This window comes from Sprattus sprattus, assembly GCF_963457725.1.
Source record: "Sprattus sprattus genome assembly, chromosome: 4".
Classification (NCBI taxonomy): Eukaryota; Metazoa; Chordata; class Actinopteri; order Clupeiformes; family Clupeidae; genus Sprattus; species Sprattus sprattus.
This window is the reverse complement of record NC_137923.1, coordinates 45,808,992-45,826,553: the sequence shown is the minus strand read 5'-3', so window position 1 is coordinate 45,826,553 and position 17,562 is coordinate 45,808,992. Positions and strand designations below refer to the sequence as shown.

General features: G+C 45.6%; 1 protein-coding gene across 1 annotated transcript in view; it reads right to left on the bottom strand.

Annotated features, from left to right (window-relative positions):
• Positions 1 to 6,925, bottom strand: part of angpt1 (angiopoietin 1) — a gene marked incomplete at its 5' end in the record, with an annotated part of 49,056 nt that extends 42,131 nt beyond the window's left edge. The window contains one exon of the mRNA XM_080837390.1: positions 6,491 to 6,925. Within this exon, the coding sequence (XP_080693516.1) occupies positions 6,491 to 6,925 (435 nt within the window). The remainder of the gene's footprint in view (positions 1 to 6,490) is intronic.
• Positions 6,926 to 17,562: the final 10,637 nt, after the last annotated feature.

Sequence of the window (17,562 nt, the reverse complement as noted above, 5' to 3'; positions counted from 1 at the left end):
CTCAAGGCTACATTAGAAACATAAGTTACATAAGGGTAATTTACTGCTCTTGCATACATCCAGCTCTGTTTCTACTTTGCAAAGGTGTCTAAATCATTTTAATTCTCCTTCCCAAAAACAATACGGCCCGTATCGATTCCCTTCAGGAGAATAAAACTGTAAAATAGTCCTTTTTCCTGTGAAAAGGGGGTCAAATGAACTCACCAGTGAGACCCAACAGATCTGACTCTGCGATGTTATCAACGACTTGGTTACCTGAATAGCGTACGGGAGCAGTGATTTACAATACCTGCGGTTACACCAGGAAGAAAAATGACAACCATTACAGCAGCAAATACACCCGAGGGCTTGCGGAAAGCCAAACGTAGCGCAGGAAATTCTCAATTTATCCCTCGCTCTCTCTCTCGCTCACGCGCTGTTGAGTTTCGACCCGTAAGCAAAAACGTCAGGAACCGGGACAAATTAAATGCCTGACGCACCTAACAAAATACAAAAATATAATTGCAATTAAATCTAAATAAATCCTGTGCGGAGAGCACTCACTCGAGGGTGATTCATTAAAGAGGCTCAGGAAATTTAACCACACGTCCGCAAGATGCTGCTCGAGCAGGGAGAAAACCGTAGAGACCTAGTTGTTGCCTCCATGCAAAAAATAAAATAATGAAAAAAAATGAACTCGGAAATTAACCCGACCATTCATTTGGGGCCGTATTCACAAAGCCTTTTATCTTACCACTAGGAGTGCTCCTAACTCGCGCTAAAACCTTTTACGTAGGAGTAATTTCTTAAAAGTGATTCACAACGGCTCTGAGACCTACTCATACTAAGGATAATACCAACTCCTAAGCTTAAGATAAAAACTCCGTTGCTATGGATGACGTCGCTTCTCATGCACGAGTTTAGAAGAGGTGAGGACGGTGATTGGTTGTTGACAGGCTCTCTCATTAAAAACTCATTCATGCGGCCCTTTAAGCCCTCCAATCTTTTAATTGATCAAAGCGAAACGAACGTGAAACGTATAGCCTCAGCGACAGCCTACTGGTCCCAGGACCAATAGCCACTGTCACCCCAGCGGCATCCAGCTGGTAAGTTCTCAAAAACCTGCTGCAGACCACTCTGCGTTGAAATGCACAAGTCATATACATCCAACTGTTGGATGATGTGGGGTCTACAGTGCGTTGATAGTTTGATGAATTAAACGGCTGAATGATGATCCCCAGTGTCGTCATTTGCGTTTTCCGCGAAGCCAAATAGTCTATCTTTATGTTTCCAAACATTTCACTTCGGGACACATCGTTGTTTAAAGGCGTCATTGCATCCCACGCTAATTCTACGACAATATTAATACCTTCACGGTTTAAGCAATGTCTTTTATCAATTCCAAGTCGGCTGCAGCCATCTTACGATTTTTTGTGAATAGGTCTTAGTGACTTAGGAGTCCTCATGAGGAGTTTTAAGCTGTCCTAGACTTAGGTGCTACTTTTAGGGATAAAATATTTTGTGAATTGCTCTTAGTAAAAAAAAATAGGAGTCCTACATTTAAGACTGACACGCCCATTATTTTTAGGAGTTTCTCCTAAATTCGCCACTTATGAGCTACTTTTAGCCCTAAGATTCTTTGTGAATACGGCCCTTGGTTTCCTAAGCCAAGGTATAGAGTTTAGGGCTCCCTCTCTGCCCTGTATCAAACGCCGGCACCAACACAGAGCCTAACGACCCTGATGAAATATGAATTTTGGGTGGAAGCCCCAAAAAATGGGTCGGAAACAGAGTGACCGACCATATCGAGAGTGACAAACCCTCTGGGTGCCCCCTGGCTCTCTGTTTTTCCCCAGGACCGGAGAACACATTATGCTGGACTCAGCTTTCATATCCACTTGGAGCTGGAGTGGCACTGCCCGCTAATGGCTTTCCGTGGCTATTCCCCTGATGTGCTAAGCATGAAGCTCTGTTTTCTTTTAAGCTCCTTGAAGGGACACGGGTTTGAGGTATGGGGTAGTGCTGGTGAATCTGGTGAATATCTGTATGAGTTTTGAAAGTAACAGTAGAAAGAAAATGAGAGAATGGAAAAATGAAGGAGGAAAGAAAGGATTGAAGGAAGGGAAGAAAGACACAAAGAAAGAAAGAAAATAGTGACAGATCCTCACTCAAGCATCACTGTTGTTTTTGACATTGACACTGTGTATTTATTTGTCTTTGTTCTGTTCCGAAAAGTGAATTGATAGAAAGTGATACCAAAAAAAGAAAGAGAGATAGAAAGAAAGGAACCAAGAAAAGAAGAGTCTTTCAGTCTGCTGACCATCCCTCCTCCTCCTCCGGCATTATCCCTTCTCTTCCCCCCTGCCGACATTTTGATTGTTAGTTTTGGCCCACACTATCAGCAAAAACAAACTTTGATACAGAGGAAGTCACCCTGAAAATAGCCCAGGTCTTTGCCTGGATGCGCAGGCATGCTGTGTGGCCCTCAGATACCACTAGTTGGAAGGTGGTGGTGGGGATTGGGGTTGCGGGGGTGGGCTGATGCACTGTACCCTTAGAACCAAATGTAGTCTGAAGGGGAGCGAGGAAGCTTTCAGAAGCTGTCCATGTCATGCATACAGATTAACCTCGAGGTGTTTACTCAAACCATCATCACCAGAATGAGAGCAGAAAAGCATAACAATGAGGATTTCACAGAGATATGGACGAGTTCTTTTTCCCCCTTCCCTAAGCCGCTGCGTTTTTGGCACACAATCTTTTCTTTAGAAACATGAGCCTGAAAAGCCTCCTCCAGACAGAGAGTGTGAAGATCTATCACTTCCCCCTCCCTGCGGACTCCCACATAGACTTGCGGCTTAGGGAGGCCGCCTGTCCCAAAATGGACTGCGCTCAAACTTTTGGAAGGAAGAGTTCTCGAGGCTTGGACGTGTCTGCATACATGCAGACACACACACACATTTTAGGTGCACAATATACGTCCACACGGACACATATTTGCCAGATATTTAAAAGCAATGAAAGAAGATTTACTTTACAATTGTTGGCTATCTTAGCCTTTAAACCAAAAGTAATGGTCCCTTAAATGGGACAAAACCATTCCTTAAACGCCTCTTTCATTTTGGCACAGTAAAAAGAAAAGTAAGGGCTGAATTTGCAGGGGGTACTTAAGAGGGCCAGTTTCCTGAAACAAATGATAAAAGATCAGAGGCAATCCAGCTAAATTCCCCTCTCTTTACCCTGGCTGCCTCCGTGGTAATCCCAGGACAAACAGAAGCCACCTTTGACTGGGTAAGAATGTTATCTGTGGCTTCTCTCCTTTTCGGAACAGGACAGAATTCCTCTGACTGGACCGCCGGAGTTGGACAAAACAGTCCGAGACGGCCCCATATGTCTGAAAGTGTCCGACATGGTGGTGAGAATGAATGGCATCTGTGCCAGTGTCTGTCGTCGGCTCACGACCTTGCTGGTGTTATCTGAATATGTCTCACACTGCTGGTCAGGGATCAGATGATTAAGATTGATGAGCACCAAATCTCCTGAAAAATTAAACATGTTAATCATGTCCTTATGTTTTGGTGCATAATCATGTAGAATTAGCATTGTGTGGGTTCAGGCTTGCAACCTCCATGTCTTCCAGGTTCAAATCTAGCAAAGACTCATTTTGCGCCATCACTCAAAGGTTGTTTCCTGTTGCTTTGGTGATTAAATATTTCTCTCGTTGTTGCAAGGACAACGCTAAAACCTGATGGGGTGGTTGAGGAATCGCTGGCGGTTTGTCTTCTTTGTTTTGAAGTGCAATGAGATGAGAAATGTTAGAGGTCCATAAAGACGTCTGGATCATGGAGCTGAAGAAGGCATTACGACATCGGTGCTGTTGGCAGATGCCTTTACCCCGCCAACCCCCCTTCTAAAAACCTCCCCCCTTTTCTTTTCTCTGTGTTTGAAAAGAGGTCCGTCTCAAAGCCTCATTAGGCCAGAACTCAGTCGGCATATGCCACCAGTATGTATGTGGGCTTGTGTGTTTGTGTGTTTTTACAGCACTGATGGACAGATGGAGTCTACTGAACAGTGTGTGGGTTAAGTTAGGCCTTTCACTGATCCTCCCTACAGAAGATGAAACATTTCATCTCTGAAGTACATGGTAAACACTTTGGTGTGAAAAACTAAAATGGAGTGAAAAAATGAAAGGGTGTTCTCAGACCACACCGCCCGTTTTAGATGACGCAATACTTTTTAGCGTGACTTGCTTTACGAGTTCAGATATACAATATGTATTTTAGTTCGTGTTAATGCAGTTTTTATCAGCCAGAAAAATGTTCTCTCAGGACGTTTGAAGCACAAAGATAAGATAGCATGTGAGGCATGTGTGTGTGAACTCTACATACATCTTTTTTTTTCATTCAGATCTCTGAGTGTGCCTGATGTAAAACTATTTCATATTTCTTAGCGAAGAGTATACAGTTGTTCTCTATTATGGCAATCCAATAGATCACCTCATTTCAGTGGGCAATGTTTAAATCAGAACCACACGAATGGGGGCACTCTCGACACTCATATACACATTCACACACACTCAGACAGAGAGAGAAAGAGAAAGAGAGAGAGAGAGAGAGAGAGAGAGAGAGAGAAAGAAATAGAGAAAAAGAGAGCAAGCACCATATAAGAACATAGACCAATGTATTCACAAGCCAAGCGTGAAGAACAGTGGGATACAGTGAACAAGGCAGCAAGCTTAACAACAATTGAAAATGTTGAGGTCAATTAATTTTGGAATTCAGAAGTAATCCATCTCACTGGACCATTTCGTCATTTATCCCCTTTGTGACGGCACTGGGCAAAAAAATAAATAGCTGTGAATCACAGTGTGGCTACTAGTCTTTTTCTAAAAAAAAAAAAAAAATACAGATGAAAGTAAACATGCAAAGGCTTTAGAGTAGTTAAGAGAGTTTGTTTGCTACATTTATTCTTTTCTGAGATAGGCTTCCCTCTTGGAGACAGTTTGTCTCAAAGCTCAAAAGAGCAGTTGGATGAGATGCTTATTAACTCACTGTAAACCTTAGACTGTGCTCAATGCGTGTTCATTCTCGTTGCTATGGTAAAGCTGGAGCTAACAAAGCCCCAAATATGAGACAAGTAGATAGAGATTAGTGGAACATCATATGAGTGAGGCGAGGCTTCTCTTTTAAACTACCATTAGGGGAAAAGCATGCCTTCATGCATCTTGCTGTTTTGAAGGTCAGCCTTGCCCCTGCGGTTAATGAGATTAAGTGTAATTAATTACTCTGTTAAGTTGCGTTGCGTTTGCCTATTTCAGGAATTATTTAAACATGATCATCAGTAAACCCCTCTTCTCACTAAACATGCTCATTTCTGTCGCAGTGTGAGTGGACTCTCAGGCCAAGAGAAACAGGCCCGCCACCCCTTATCACAGCCTTACAGTTTACAGTGCCAACAGTATCTCTAAAAATGAAGCCAGTGGTGCCTGTTCAAACCACAGCGTATTTACATTTTTTAAATAGTCTGTCTCTCGCACTAAAACGTTCAAATCTGCTGACTTCTTGTCCAAAAACTCCAGACATTAGTCTCTCTCTCTCTCTCTCTCTCCCTTGCTCTCACCCTCTCTCCTGTTTTAATGGCTAGCCCACATTAGGGAAGCTGAAGCTCTTCCCCAGTGCAGTCTCAAGGGTATCGTACTTCCTGTCATTAAAGAGACAGCATACTGAAGGGGTCTGGGGGACTGACAAATGATCACTACTGTGCTGTGCTGTCCAAACCAGACCCCCACATCTGTGCACTCAATGAGCTGCACGAGGGCACACGTTACCTTCCTCTGTGATATGGCACAACTTAGCATGACTTGTACAAGGATGGCTGAGGGTGAGAGAGCAGTGAAAGGTCACCAACCCTAATTTAGAAGGAGACGCGAGAGACTGTAAGATCCTATCTTAGAATCAATAATTATCTGGGGCAGAAATCGCACATTCGAAAAGATTTTAAGTAAATATTGTCTAACGAGGCTCTATTTTTGTGGGAGTTAACTTGCTCAACTCTGAAACCCATTTTAGACATCCCGTTGCAACTTTAGCAGTGACCCAAAGCTCAGAGGACATAAATTAAGCTCTTTCAAAACATGAGGGCTTCCCATAACAAAAACAAAAGCCGTACCAGAAATCCCATCCTCAAATAAACCAGTTTTTTTGACAGACCCTAAGCACACACACACATTCACACATGCACACACACACACACACACACACACACACACACACACACACATACACACACACACACACACACACACACACACACACACACAGACATTCACAAACTGTGTTCATGAACCAGCAACAAAGCTATTCCTCTGTGAAGATGGCAAAGCACAACCATAACCATGCTCTCTATTACCCCCCCCCCCCCCGGCTATGACATAACTTTGTCTCCCCCGAAGATCTGGACTTGCACATATGGGATCCATACACTCCATGGCTGAGGTCCGATAAGTGTGTCTTACCTTCTGGAGCCACTGGGTATAGTTCTCCATGACGTGCTCCAGCTGTTGGATCTTCTGACTGGAGAAGTCTGGCTCGGGTGGTGGCGCGTCCCTCTGCAGTGCGTTGGCATTGTACGCCGTGCCCGCCTTGGACTCCCGGCAAGCGGAACCCCCGGGGCCCCCATCACCCTCCGGCAGGATGAAGGTGTACGTGCACTGGCCATGCTGGACCCGGTGGAGGCGCCGGCTATTGCCACCTTCCCGCCCACCAGCTGTGCTGCTGCTGCTGCTGCTGCCGCTACCACTACTACTACTACTACTGCCACTGCCACCTTTGCCCACCGAGGTCCCGGTGGCGCCGTCCGTGCCTCTCTTCTGCTCGGCCCCACCGCAGCTGGCTACCACCAGAAGGGCAGCCAAGGAGAGGAGAGGGCATGCTAACCTGCGCCAGAGCATGGCTGCAGCTGACGAGAAAGACGAAGAAGAAGAAACCAGAACAGAGTAGAGCCGCTTGAGTGGTGTTTTTGCTGGTGTGACCTTTTTGTAATCTGTTGTCTTGTCAAATTTGTCTGTGGAAGTAGAAGGGGTCCAGCTGTCAGAGTTGAAAGTTAGAGGGCCATCAGGTAAGCCCAGACCGTGGCCTTGGAATGCTCGGAGTCCGTGTCCATGCCGGACCTCCTAGAGAGAGAGTGTCTTGAGGGCATCGTTGATCCAGTCACGCACATACACATACACTCACACACACACACACATACACACACACTTGCTGTTGCACGCACACGCAAGACAAGGCACACGCACTCACTTACAAAACACAGTCCCGCTGCAAAGAGTTTGCGCTTGGCCCCGGAGTAGTCTACGTTTAAAGGGGTTCTTTTTTTTGTGGTCCTCCTCAGGAAACAGCACCGCACATGTATGCCCCAGTGACAGCGTGTGCACACCATGTGAGGCACGAGAAGTCTGTGCGGGTTCTTCTGGTGCTGAACAGGCAGCCGGAGCCCAAGCAAGTAGACAGACGAGAAGTTTGTGTGTCCCGTCCGAGTGAGTGAGAGAGTGCGTGCGTGTGGCGTCAGACCTCCCCAAGTTCCTGTTGTCCTTCTTCTCTCTCTCTCTCCCTCTCTGTGACTTTCGTTTTTTCCCTCTGACTCCCAGTGTGACTGAGAGAGCGAGTGAGTGGGTGAAGAGCTGCTCCAGGCTTCCAGCACACTCTAAGCCTGCCCCTTGCACAGTGACTGCAGAGGAATGTGTGTGTGAGTGTGTGTGTGTGTGTGTGTGTGTGTGTGTGTGTGTGTGTGTGTGTGTGTGTGTGTGTGTGTGTGTGTGTGTGTGTGTGTGAGTGTGTATGTGTGTGTGTGTGTGTGTGTGTGTGTGTATGTGTGTGTGTGTGTGTGTGTGTGTGTGTCTGTATGTGTGTGTGTGCATGTGTGTGTGTGTGTGTGTGTGTGTGAGAGACAGAGAGCGAGAGGGAGGTAGCACTGGGACCCCAGCATAGAGGATGTGCTCAGCCTGTGAGGATCGTTTTACAGGCACTCTAACCCCAGGTTTGTGTGGTAACCATGTCCCTGTGCACTGGGCCTGATCAAGCTGTTCTTACACACACACACATCAAAAGCATTTAAATATACATACCTAACAGGTACATGCATACATACATGCATAATAACCGACACACATGTGCACACATATAAAAATGCATATAAACAGACCCAAAGATATATAGACTACCCACTATAATATTTAAGATAAAGCAGGGAAATAGAGCACTTTCATGAGAAGAGAAATATACATTTGTCTAGAATAATTCAGAAATTATTTAGTTTGTCTAGTTTCTCATCAAGCAATGCCTACCTGACATTACCTACATCTGTTGGTGACCATGAAAATGAAACCATGAAAGCTTTTTTCATGGAAACAAAACAAGTGGCCCAAGACAAATATGCATCAGACAGTCCAGTTGCATCACACAGCCAACAGTTGATGGGGTGAGTATTTGTGTGTGTGTGTGTGTGTGTGTGTGTGTGTGGGAAGTGTTTGCCTGGCAGGATATTGCGGTGAAAGGCTTGGGGTGATGGGTCAAGTCCCAATTACGGCCACTGCCATGACGTCGTCTTGCCCAATGAGGCCCCAAACGTCCAGATAGAGACCACATCCAGCCCCTCCTCTCCCCTGTGGCTCTCCTGATATACGACCTCTAATGGTGGGTGGTTTTAAAATGGGGAAGGGGGAGGGGGGTTCAGTTTCACATGATGGGTGACAGAGAGTAGTGGTGGTGGCTGCAGGTGGGGGTGGTGTTGTGGGGTGGTGTTGTGGGATGGTGGTGTTGGGGGTGGGGGTGGGTGGGGTTTTTGGGGGGTGGAGTTGGTGTGAGAATTAATGGAGAAAGAAACCCATGATAACAAACCCAAAATAACCCAGGCTACCCAAGACAAAAAGCATGTGCAAACATTTCTCCGAAATCTGTCTCGCTCGCTTTTCTCGCTCGCTCGCTCGATCGTTTACGTGTCCTGACGCAATAAAACCCCCCACCCCTCGGTGTGTCCCGCGAAGTTGGCGAATGGCGTCTGTACCGAAGCCATATCCAGCCGGGTAAACACTGATGTGAGGAATACTGTGTTCAATATTCCGTCATGTTGCGGAATCCTATCTCTGAAGTTTGCGTAATGCATAAAAAAGAACAAAGAGAAACATGCTTGCCTGCCACGACCAATTATTCAGCCGTTCAGCTGTTTTGGGAAGGCCTGCAACTGGAAAGCCTGAGTCAGGGTACAATACAGATATTTTGATTGTTGAAAACCCTTTGGAGAGTTTTTGTGACTGTGTGAACCAGCATATAAGACAGGTTTCCCCCTCTTAGTTCTTTAGCTGTCTATTTTGCAACAGTAGCTGTACTACAAGGGGGAAATGCCCAAGCTGTTTGTATTTACAGCGACTTAATGACACAACTCACGCAGGAATGTAAACATTTTAAAAAGGGAAGAAAAAAAGAAAGTTTCAAATTTGAAATAAACAAGAGACACTTTTTTTAGGGTAAAAGGGTCATATTGCTTTCTGGCATTTGGTCACAACAGTTTCTCTATGGAGACTGTCTTCTTTCAGTGTAAACATAAACTTGTTCTACATCTAGCTGGCTCACTAGACGGGTGCAGAGGACTTTATCAGTCTTTCCCTAGATTCCATAACTGCTGACTCACTGGCCACAAATAAAACTCAAATAAAACATTTTTGAATCATAATGCTAATTATATATAGCTCACAGACAGAGAATTATTTAAAATAAAACTGCAAATACCTGACCACAAAGAAAAGTAAGGTGGCACTAGCCACTGAGGCTGCTTGAGCTGTACCCTCTTTAGATCTTAACATCTGCTCCATTTACCAGCTCCATTAAAGTTGGACAATTTGAATTAATTACACGCTTGCGTAATCCACTCCGGGTTTAACTGTTTTTGATACAGCGAAAAAGAGGGGTGTGTGTGTGTATGAGGGAGGGGGGGTGGGGGGGTTGTTGCAGAACATTTCGAACTCTAGGTCGGCCTTTGTCATGGCAATGTTGAACTGAAGCCAGCGTACAATACAGGCATTTGCATGGTCAATTTCCAGGCCACAATAACGTCGCTCCAAAGCTCTGTTCTCCCATCCAGGCCCCCTACCCAGTTTACTCTTGTCATATTCAGAAATCCCAGCTTCTTTTTTTTCCACCCTCACTCTCCCAGAGGACTGAAAGGGTCCCATAATGGTTTCTTTCACACTTGTCACCGGGTGGGTACTTAAACGACTCATTTAGAGGCTCCCCCGGCAGTGCTGGAAATGCGGGCGAGTATATATGGTGAAGTGGCCATTCAGTCGGTGAAAGGTGTCTCATGGCATCCTACGCAAAACAAGCTTAAAAGCGGGAGCCAGGACTTGGCCCACAACGGCAGCTGAGGCTCAAGGATGTTTAAATAGCCACTCTATGCTATAGAAGAGGGGTTTCCAGAGTGAAGAGAGTGAAAGAGACTGAAAGGGAGAGAAAGAAGGAAGAGAGAGAAAGGGAGAGAAGCGGAGAGTTTGCAAGAGCAAGAGAGGCTTGTCATGGGGCTGTGGTACATACCACTGATAACGTGTCCCTGGAAAAGAACAGAAAGCGGAGTGAGGGAGAGAGAGACGGAAAGTGAGAGAGAGAGAGAAAGACATGTTTAGTCTGCCTCCTAGCACCTTGGACTAATTCCTGTGGCGGATGCCTTGATTGATTCTTTAAACAGTGCTGCGTGGCACATGCCTGCAGGGCTGATGTCATGTTGGTGCGCCGCGGCTGGAGAGTGACACCCGGAGCCATTAGGCTGAACCCCGCTGCCATTCCCAGTTATCCCCTCCCCGACTTAGGGCGTGTGGGCGAACTCAACACCGCAGAGAGAGAGGGTCTGTCCCCTGTCAAAGCAACTGCCTCACCAACACCCTGAACCCCCTCCTCCCCTCCATCCTTCCCTGAGCCCTACCTCTCTCCCTTCCTTCCTTCATCCATCCACCCTCCCCATCGCAGCGACCTCTTCCGAGATGGCAAAGTTCAGGTCAAGTTTACGGAAAGGTACGCAAGTTCCTGTCTATCAGTAGTTTTGATTAAAGTGCAACTTCCCCCCTCCCTTTCAAACTGACTCAACCTCCCAGATGTGTCAACGTCATTAGAAGGAACGCCAAGAAGAGAGGGGGGAAAAATCACCACCAGATGACAGAGAAACCTTTGAGTTTGTTGCCGCAAATGATAAGGTCTGGTTGAGGCAAAGCTTCACTGACAATATAGAATCCATAGGTTTAATCGAGATATACTGTGAGTGGTTCTATGACTAAGACCCACGAAGAATTTGCTCTAAAGTTGTTCATCTCGATTGCATTGTCTTTCCATCCAATTCCCTTAATCCCACCAAGGATTTAACAGACATCGGTCCGCAATGTTTTCTGTTTTATTACCTACGGTTTATGCACTTCAATACGCACTTGTCACCTGTGCCTTGCAACTGCTGCAAATGGATTCGTGCCGATTTTGAGTGATTCTAAATTTGAGCTGTAAACTCCAATTTAACTCGACCTGGAAATGACACTCTTACAGGATAAAAAAATGGAAACGTTTCCAGTGCGTTGAATCATAACATGATGAGCGTGTCACGATAGTGTTTCTTAGATCCGAGCCACTCCACTGGAGCAGTTACTCCATCATTAGTCACAGGATTACCTGAGGATCATTCTAATGAAGTTTGTCACATAGCATTTTACATTGTGAAACGTGAGGCATGCTTTAATGTGTAATCAACAGCTGTGTGTGCATACACAATGAATTCAATATCCACCAGCTATGACTACACAAGTGCATACAAATTACGATAAAATGAAATTAGGTCAGAACCACAGATGGATTGTTTTCTGGGTAACAAGATTCACTCATCACACACATGTATGTTTGTGCGCCAACACACACACACACACACACACACACACACACAGACACACACACACACACACACATGTACATGCTCTGACAGAAACCGTAACAAACACAAACACAGTCTTCTTTCCTTCCGCAGTCTGACGCATGTAGCATTCTGGTGAGATGACGGTGTCCCAGGTGTTCCACTGATGTCAGGACAATCAGTGCTCTCTCCCTGGGCTAACAGGCTGTTCAAAGAACGCTTGTTTGAGGCTCGCCCCGCCGTTAGCCGTTTCTAATCTGTGTTATCAGGGCCTGGTCCTCAAATAAGTACTTAGAGCTGGAAGTTAGTGTTCTTATCTCCACCCACTGTGGGAGGGGGTTTACAGAAGACCCGGCAACATACCTCATCCTTTCCCACTGTCTTCTCAGGTCTGTGTACACACACACACACGCTAACACACAAAAGCAACGTAACACACATTGCATACACTAACACACAAAGACACGCACACACACACGCACACACACACACACGCACACACACACACACACACAGACCACGACAGATCTACAAAACTACATAAAAATGTAAAATTTACCAGGAACGTTAAACTGAACCGCTTAATGAGCCAGAATTCCTAAAAGTCAGTTCCATGTCACCCTCTCTCTCCTGAAAAAAGCACCGATGCCAAACGGACCAGCGTAAAGTGTGCTGAGCCAGAGAGACCACCACACACACACCCCCCCACCCCCATATAGTTATTTACAACGTCCTGGGTAACAAAAGGCTGTCGTCAGCAGTCTCTGCTCTTGCAAAACACTCACCTCACCCGCTCCCTCTGATTACACATGCGGTCCACAGCCAAGGGGGAGATCTCAGCCCGCGATACTCCGCGGAGGAGGAGTGCTGTGGCTGCTTCCCACATCATTACGAGCACGGCAACCTTATCCGCAGCGAGGGGAAGACTGGTGGAGCAATCGCAGGGAAACTCGAAATAAATAAATTAGTAAATAACTAAACAAAATAAATAAATAACATCCTAGACGCCTCAAACCTGTCCTGTCCCCCCACACCCTCACAGGCTTTTAGCTGCTTGGACCACCGTTTGACACAAGTCATGATGCACGGGCCCCAAAAAATCTCTTGATTGAGGCCTTCTCTAATTGTTGCTCTACGAGCACGGCTTGGCTCAGGCTGCACATGAAATGGATGTAGCACTCCCCTGATATCCTCTTACTCTCCTCATTTTCTCCCATTTGGCAAGCCAGATTGCTCTCTGCGGGCCAAAAAGCCGCCGCGGAACACGCGGCCATTTGTCTCGTTGCATTTTCCGTCTCACCTTTAATGGTGCCTGTCACCATCGCGCAGGGGTGGGGTGGGGGGGCTAGTGACATCATCTAGTCATCATTTACCCTTTTTTCATCTCACAAACTATGAAGTCAGCAACACATATTGCATTGGGCGCAAGAGAGAACACAGACTAGTGATGACTTCAGGCATATGCTTTGCATGGAGAGGGGGCTGTATTCATTGTCCGATGGCTCCAAGCCCTTTGCATGGTTAATCCAGAAGATATTACTCATCCACACAGGCACGTTCCCAATCAGATAGAGTACAGTTCGACCACAAAAACATGCACACATTTACAGGAGACAGTTGCGAAGGGCTTATGCAATTCCCAACCTGTCAAAGCAAACTGTCCATAAGATGTACTATAACTGTTTATGTTGCCTGTTTGCATGGTACCAAGGCACTGTACATTTGCTTAACATATACATTCACATGCTCATAACTGTGCTGGAGGCACACCCAGCCTGCAGTCAGGCACAGACTCTCAGAAAAAAAACACATACACCCACACACACATACACACACACAAATACGCACACACAAACACATACACATACACACACATAGAGGAATCCACACATACTCGCTCACAGGCTGCGGCCTTGTGCCATCCTCTGGCTTTCAAAGATGGATAATGTGTGTTGACGGGGTCCATATACAGACCTCAACTAAGGCATCCCCACTCTGCCCCAAATCACAGTCAACCCCCTCCCCAACCCAGCCCGGCCCTTCCCCTGTTGTCTCCCGGGACATGAGCGATGGACCCCTTCGGCTGCCCGATAAGGCCTTTAAACAAGGGCAGGCCTGTCTTCTTACTGCCACCCACTGCATCGTGGCCACCGACCCTCTCCTCTCCAGGATGTTTTTCATTCGTCTCTCCTGCTTTGCCGAGAGGATGTTTTCCAGAACCAGGGATTTCAGTCGATTCTGTCACCGTGGTAATCCCTTAATGGTGCAGTTATTACTCAGGGAGTTTCAGAAAAATGCACACTATTTACATGGCGGGTCAGCCGCTGTGAGCAGTCAGCTCGGCTAGGGGTGGTGGTGGTTGCACTGAGTGGAATGGGACAGCTGGTCATTGTAACCATGCCTTCACAGCGGTTGGGCAACACAGTTGGAGTTTGAGTTAGAGCTCTAGAACATGCTGTACAGATGAGTAATATGCTACAAATCTCACATTAAGCGCATTCATCTGTCATACTTACTTTTGTGAATTTATACAAGTTGATTTACTATGTACACACAGACAATTTACGGTTGACACGACATGCGGGCAATGACAATGTTTCACTTTTTCCCCCCTCACATCTTGGTGATGATTGACTTGGTTCAGAGTAAAATTTCTTTTCATAATTAATATAAATGTTAAACATTTCAGATTTTTTTTTTTAAATCGTTTTTTTCCTTAACATGAACAAATGTTAACAAGTTACTACTCAATGATCATTAGCAACAAAAACATTGTCCGAGATGGATGTTTACAAAGTAGTAAGACGTATGCGCACACCTCCAACCTACTGGAATATGTCATGTTTTCTAAACTGAAAACCTAAATATTTGTTTCTGTTGAAGACAGGCCTTTCTCCGTACCGTTACAGTCCCATGCACATGTGGTCGATCTTATGAAACCTATCCTGGGCCCTTTCATGTCCACAGACCCTAACAGCGCAAGGATGAAACATTTATGAATTCTATCTCCACTTACATGCACATATGATATGCTCCAACATGTGGGGGGGAGGAAGTGTGCTGTGTGCATTGTTTGAAGAACGGTGAGCTGTCTGGCTTTGAAGTGGTTCACTGCGAGTGCACGGCCAAAGGAAATACCACAGAGCCAAGCATGAGCTGGATATGTCACCAAAGGAACACATTTGACCTTGTTAGTTAATGCTTTCATTTTTATTTTTATTTTTAACTGACATGGCTTTATGTGAGCGTTAAAAAAAGGACTGAATGGTCTTTTCTGAAGTACAGTGACTGCTGATGGTCTGACACTTGGATCTATCTCTGATATAAACCTTTCATGGTCATGACTAATGCATAGCATCGAGATAGCAGGGATGACGGTATAAAAATAAGACTGTGATTTATCTGTGAGGGCAGGTGTACCAGATAATAGAGCTCCTAAGCTTCCTGGCACTTGCGACTGTAGAGCGAGAAGTGTGCTCTTGTTGTTTACAGTGGTTAAATTGCTAGAGTTGCTAAAAGCAACAATGTGTAATCAGCTTAGTTTTGGACTGATCTGTGTGAGAGATTAACAGTCATAGTTATCTTTGGCAACATCTCTGGGCGCCTCCATTTATTTTGCTCACTATTAAAATGCAAGGGTTATCTGTGGTGTGACAACACATTTCGGGCTTGAAATAACATGCCAAGAGCAATTCTGCGTTCTCGGAGCAGTCAGAGGGAGAGGCATCACACATCATTGACACTCTGTCTCTGTGTTTTGACATTTTGTGCCGCGCACAGGTTCTATTGTGCATTCTTTCGGTAACTCTCTCTGATTCGATTGTTTTGCTTGTGTTTTCCGACTCCCCTCACCCGATGGACGACCCGCCGTGTCTGAGGCGAACCCAAGCGTTTCGTGAATCAGAGTTGTTAGGGTTGCGGCGTGTTTTTGCCAGCAGCAATGTTCTCTCTGCCTGTTTTTCCTACAGGTTCGTAGGAGAAGGATGAGAAGTTAAGGTAAGAGCAGCCAACATCCCTTAATATCAATAACCTTGCGACCTGCAGTCAGTCTAAGAGGTTATGGGCGAGTGCTAATAACTGTATGGAATTAGGTGATGGAACGATGCCAGATTATGAATAATCCAGGGAAGAATGAAACTATGACCAGATCCAGTTTATATTGCCCAAACCACATGGAGTTCGACGAGCCACAAAAAGGTGAAAGCCCAAATCACAGCTTGAAAGTGCATATTTTAAAACAATGATGGGAAAGGGAGTGCACAGACACAATCCATAACTTCACAGAGTTCTGCAAAAGCGCACCAAGGACTATATAGTCTGGGCCACCCATCGAAAACGCCACTGGTAATGACTTAGTGATTGGCTCGCAAAAATCCAGGGACATGCCAGTACTGGACCGTTTCAAGCCCAAAGGGAATAGGAGCACTTCATCAAAAATGACACATTTGTGTGATTGAGAGCCCGAGTATGTGACAGAATCTGCGCACACGCTAATAAAACTTGCCCGCCTTAGATCCCGATGAGTTTCCCCCTTGGTTTCTGGTCAGAGGGTACAGGTTCTCTAGCATGTGTATGGTATGTTATGTCAAAGCGAGGGCACATAAATATATTACAGAGAGAGAGAGACAAAGACAGAGATCTCCGAAAAAAAGCTCTCTTGCCGAAGTTGACATGGCTGTCTTATTATAACAGACATTTATGGACCTCGACTAAAATGATAGAAGGAGAAGGGGGGGGGGGGGGATCGAGCCCAAGCGTATCATGAGTATTTCCACACTGCGAAGCAGAGGGGTGCTTTAAGGAGGAAAAATGCTATGTGAAAAAAAAAAACATGGAAATGATCTGTAAAGGATCATTGCGTCAGCCTCTGGCGACGTGCATTTTTTAAACCACCTCGAAACCCAATGAGGTCAGAGCCCAGAGTGACAAGGCTTTCATTTGGGGCCTTTTAAACACCTATACGCAGTCCAGCCATTTAGTTCCCCCTCGCCTCGCGTCCATCAAAATGTGTGCGATGCAGCAATCTGACGTGACTCGTCCCGAAAGTGTGCTGGTTGCTCCGGGATTGGAGAGGGTGCACATCCGCAACGGTTTGCCAAAAACACTCAGCCCAGTGCAATGCAGACCTAGCCTTTGTGGCCCAGCAAATCCCACGGTGCAGTGATGGCTGAGGAGAGGAAGTACTTTCAGGACTGATTCCTCTACCATTCACTCATCTAAGGTAGAGGAGCGCACGATATCGAGGAAGTAATCAGAGGAGGTTTTTATTACCTTTGTGGGAAATTTCCCCTGCATGAAAGGCCATTCTTGAAATAATGCAAACCAGCTATAGAGAAATAACTTTTGTTTTGTAAGGACAACTACAAACTACTGACATGCCTTTAAAAAAGGAGATAGACATGAGCTTCAGGTTTATGTTTTGAAGCCTCTTAAAATTTGCAAAAGGGTCATTTTTGAGCATAATCAATATCATTTTTTTTCTCTTTTGTTATTTTGAGGCTGTGTCTCCTGGATATGTGTTTGTGATTATTTAACCATCCACATTGCAAGAACCCCTTCACATGTCACACGTCAAAGTCACTATTATTGTGTAAAAATAAATACAAACTAATTTGGTGACAACTGAATGAAAGTGTCTACACATGGCCGGTG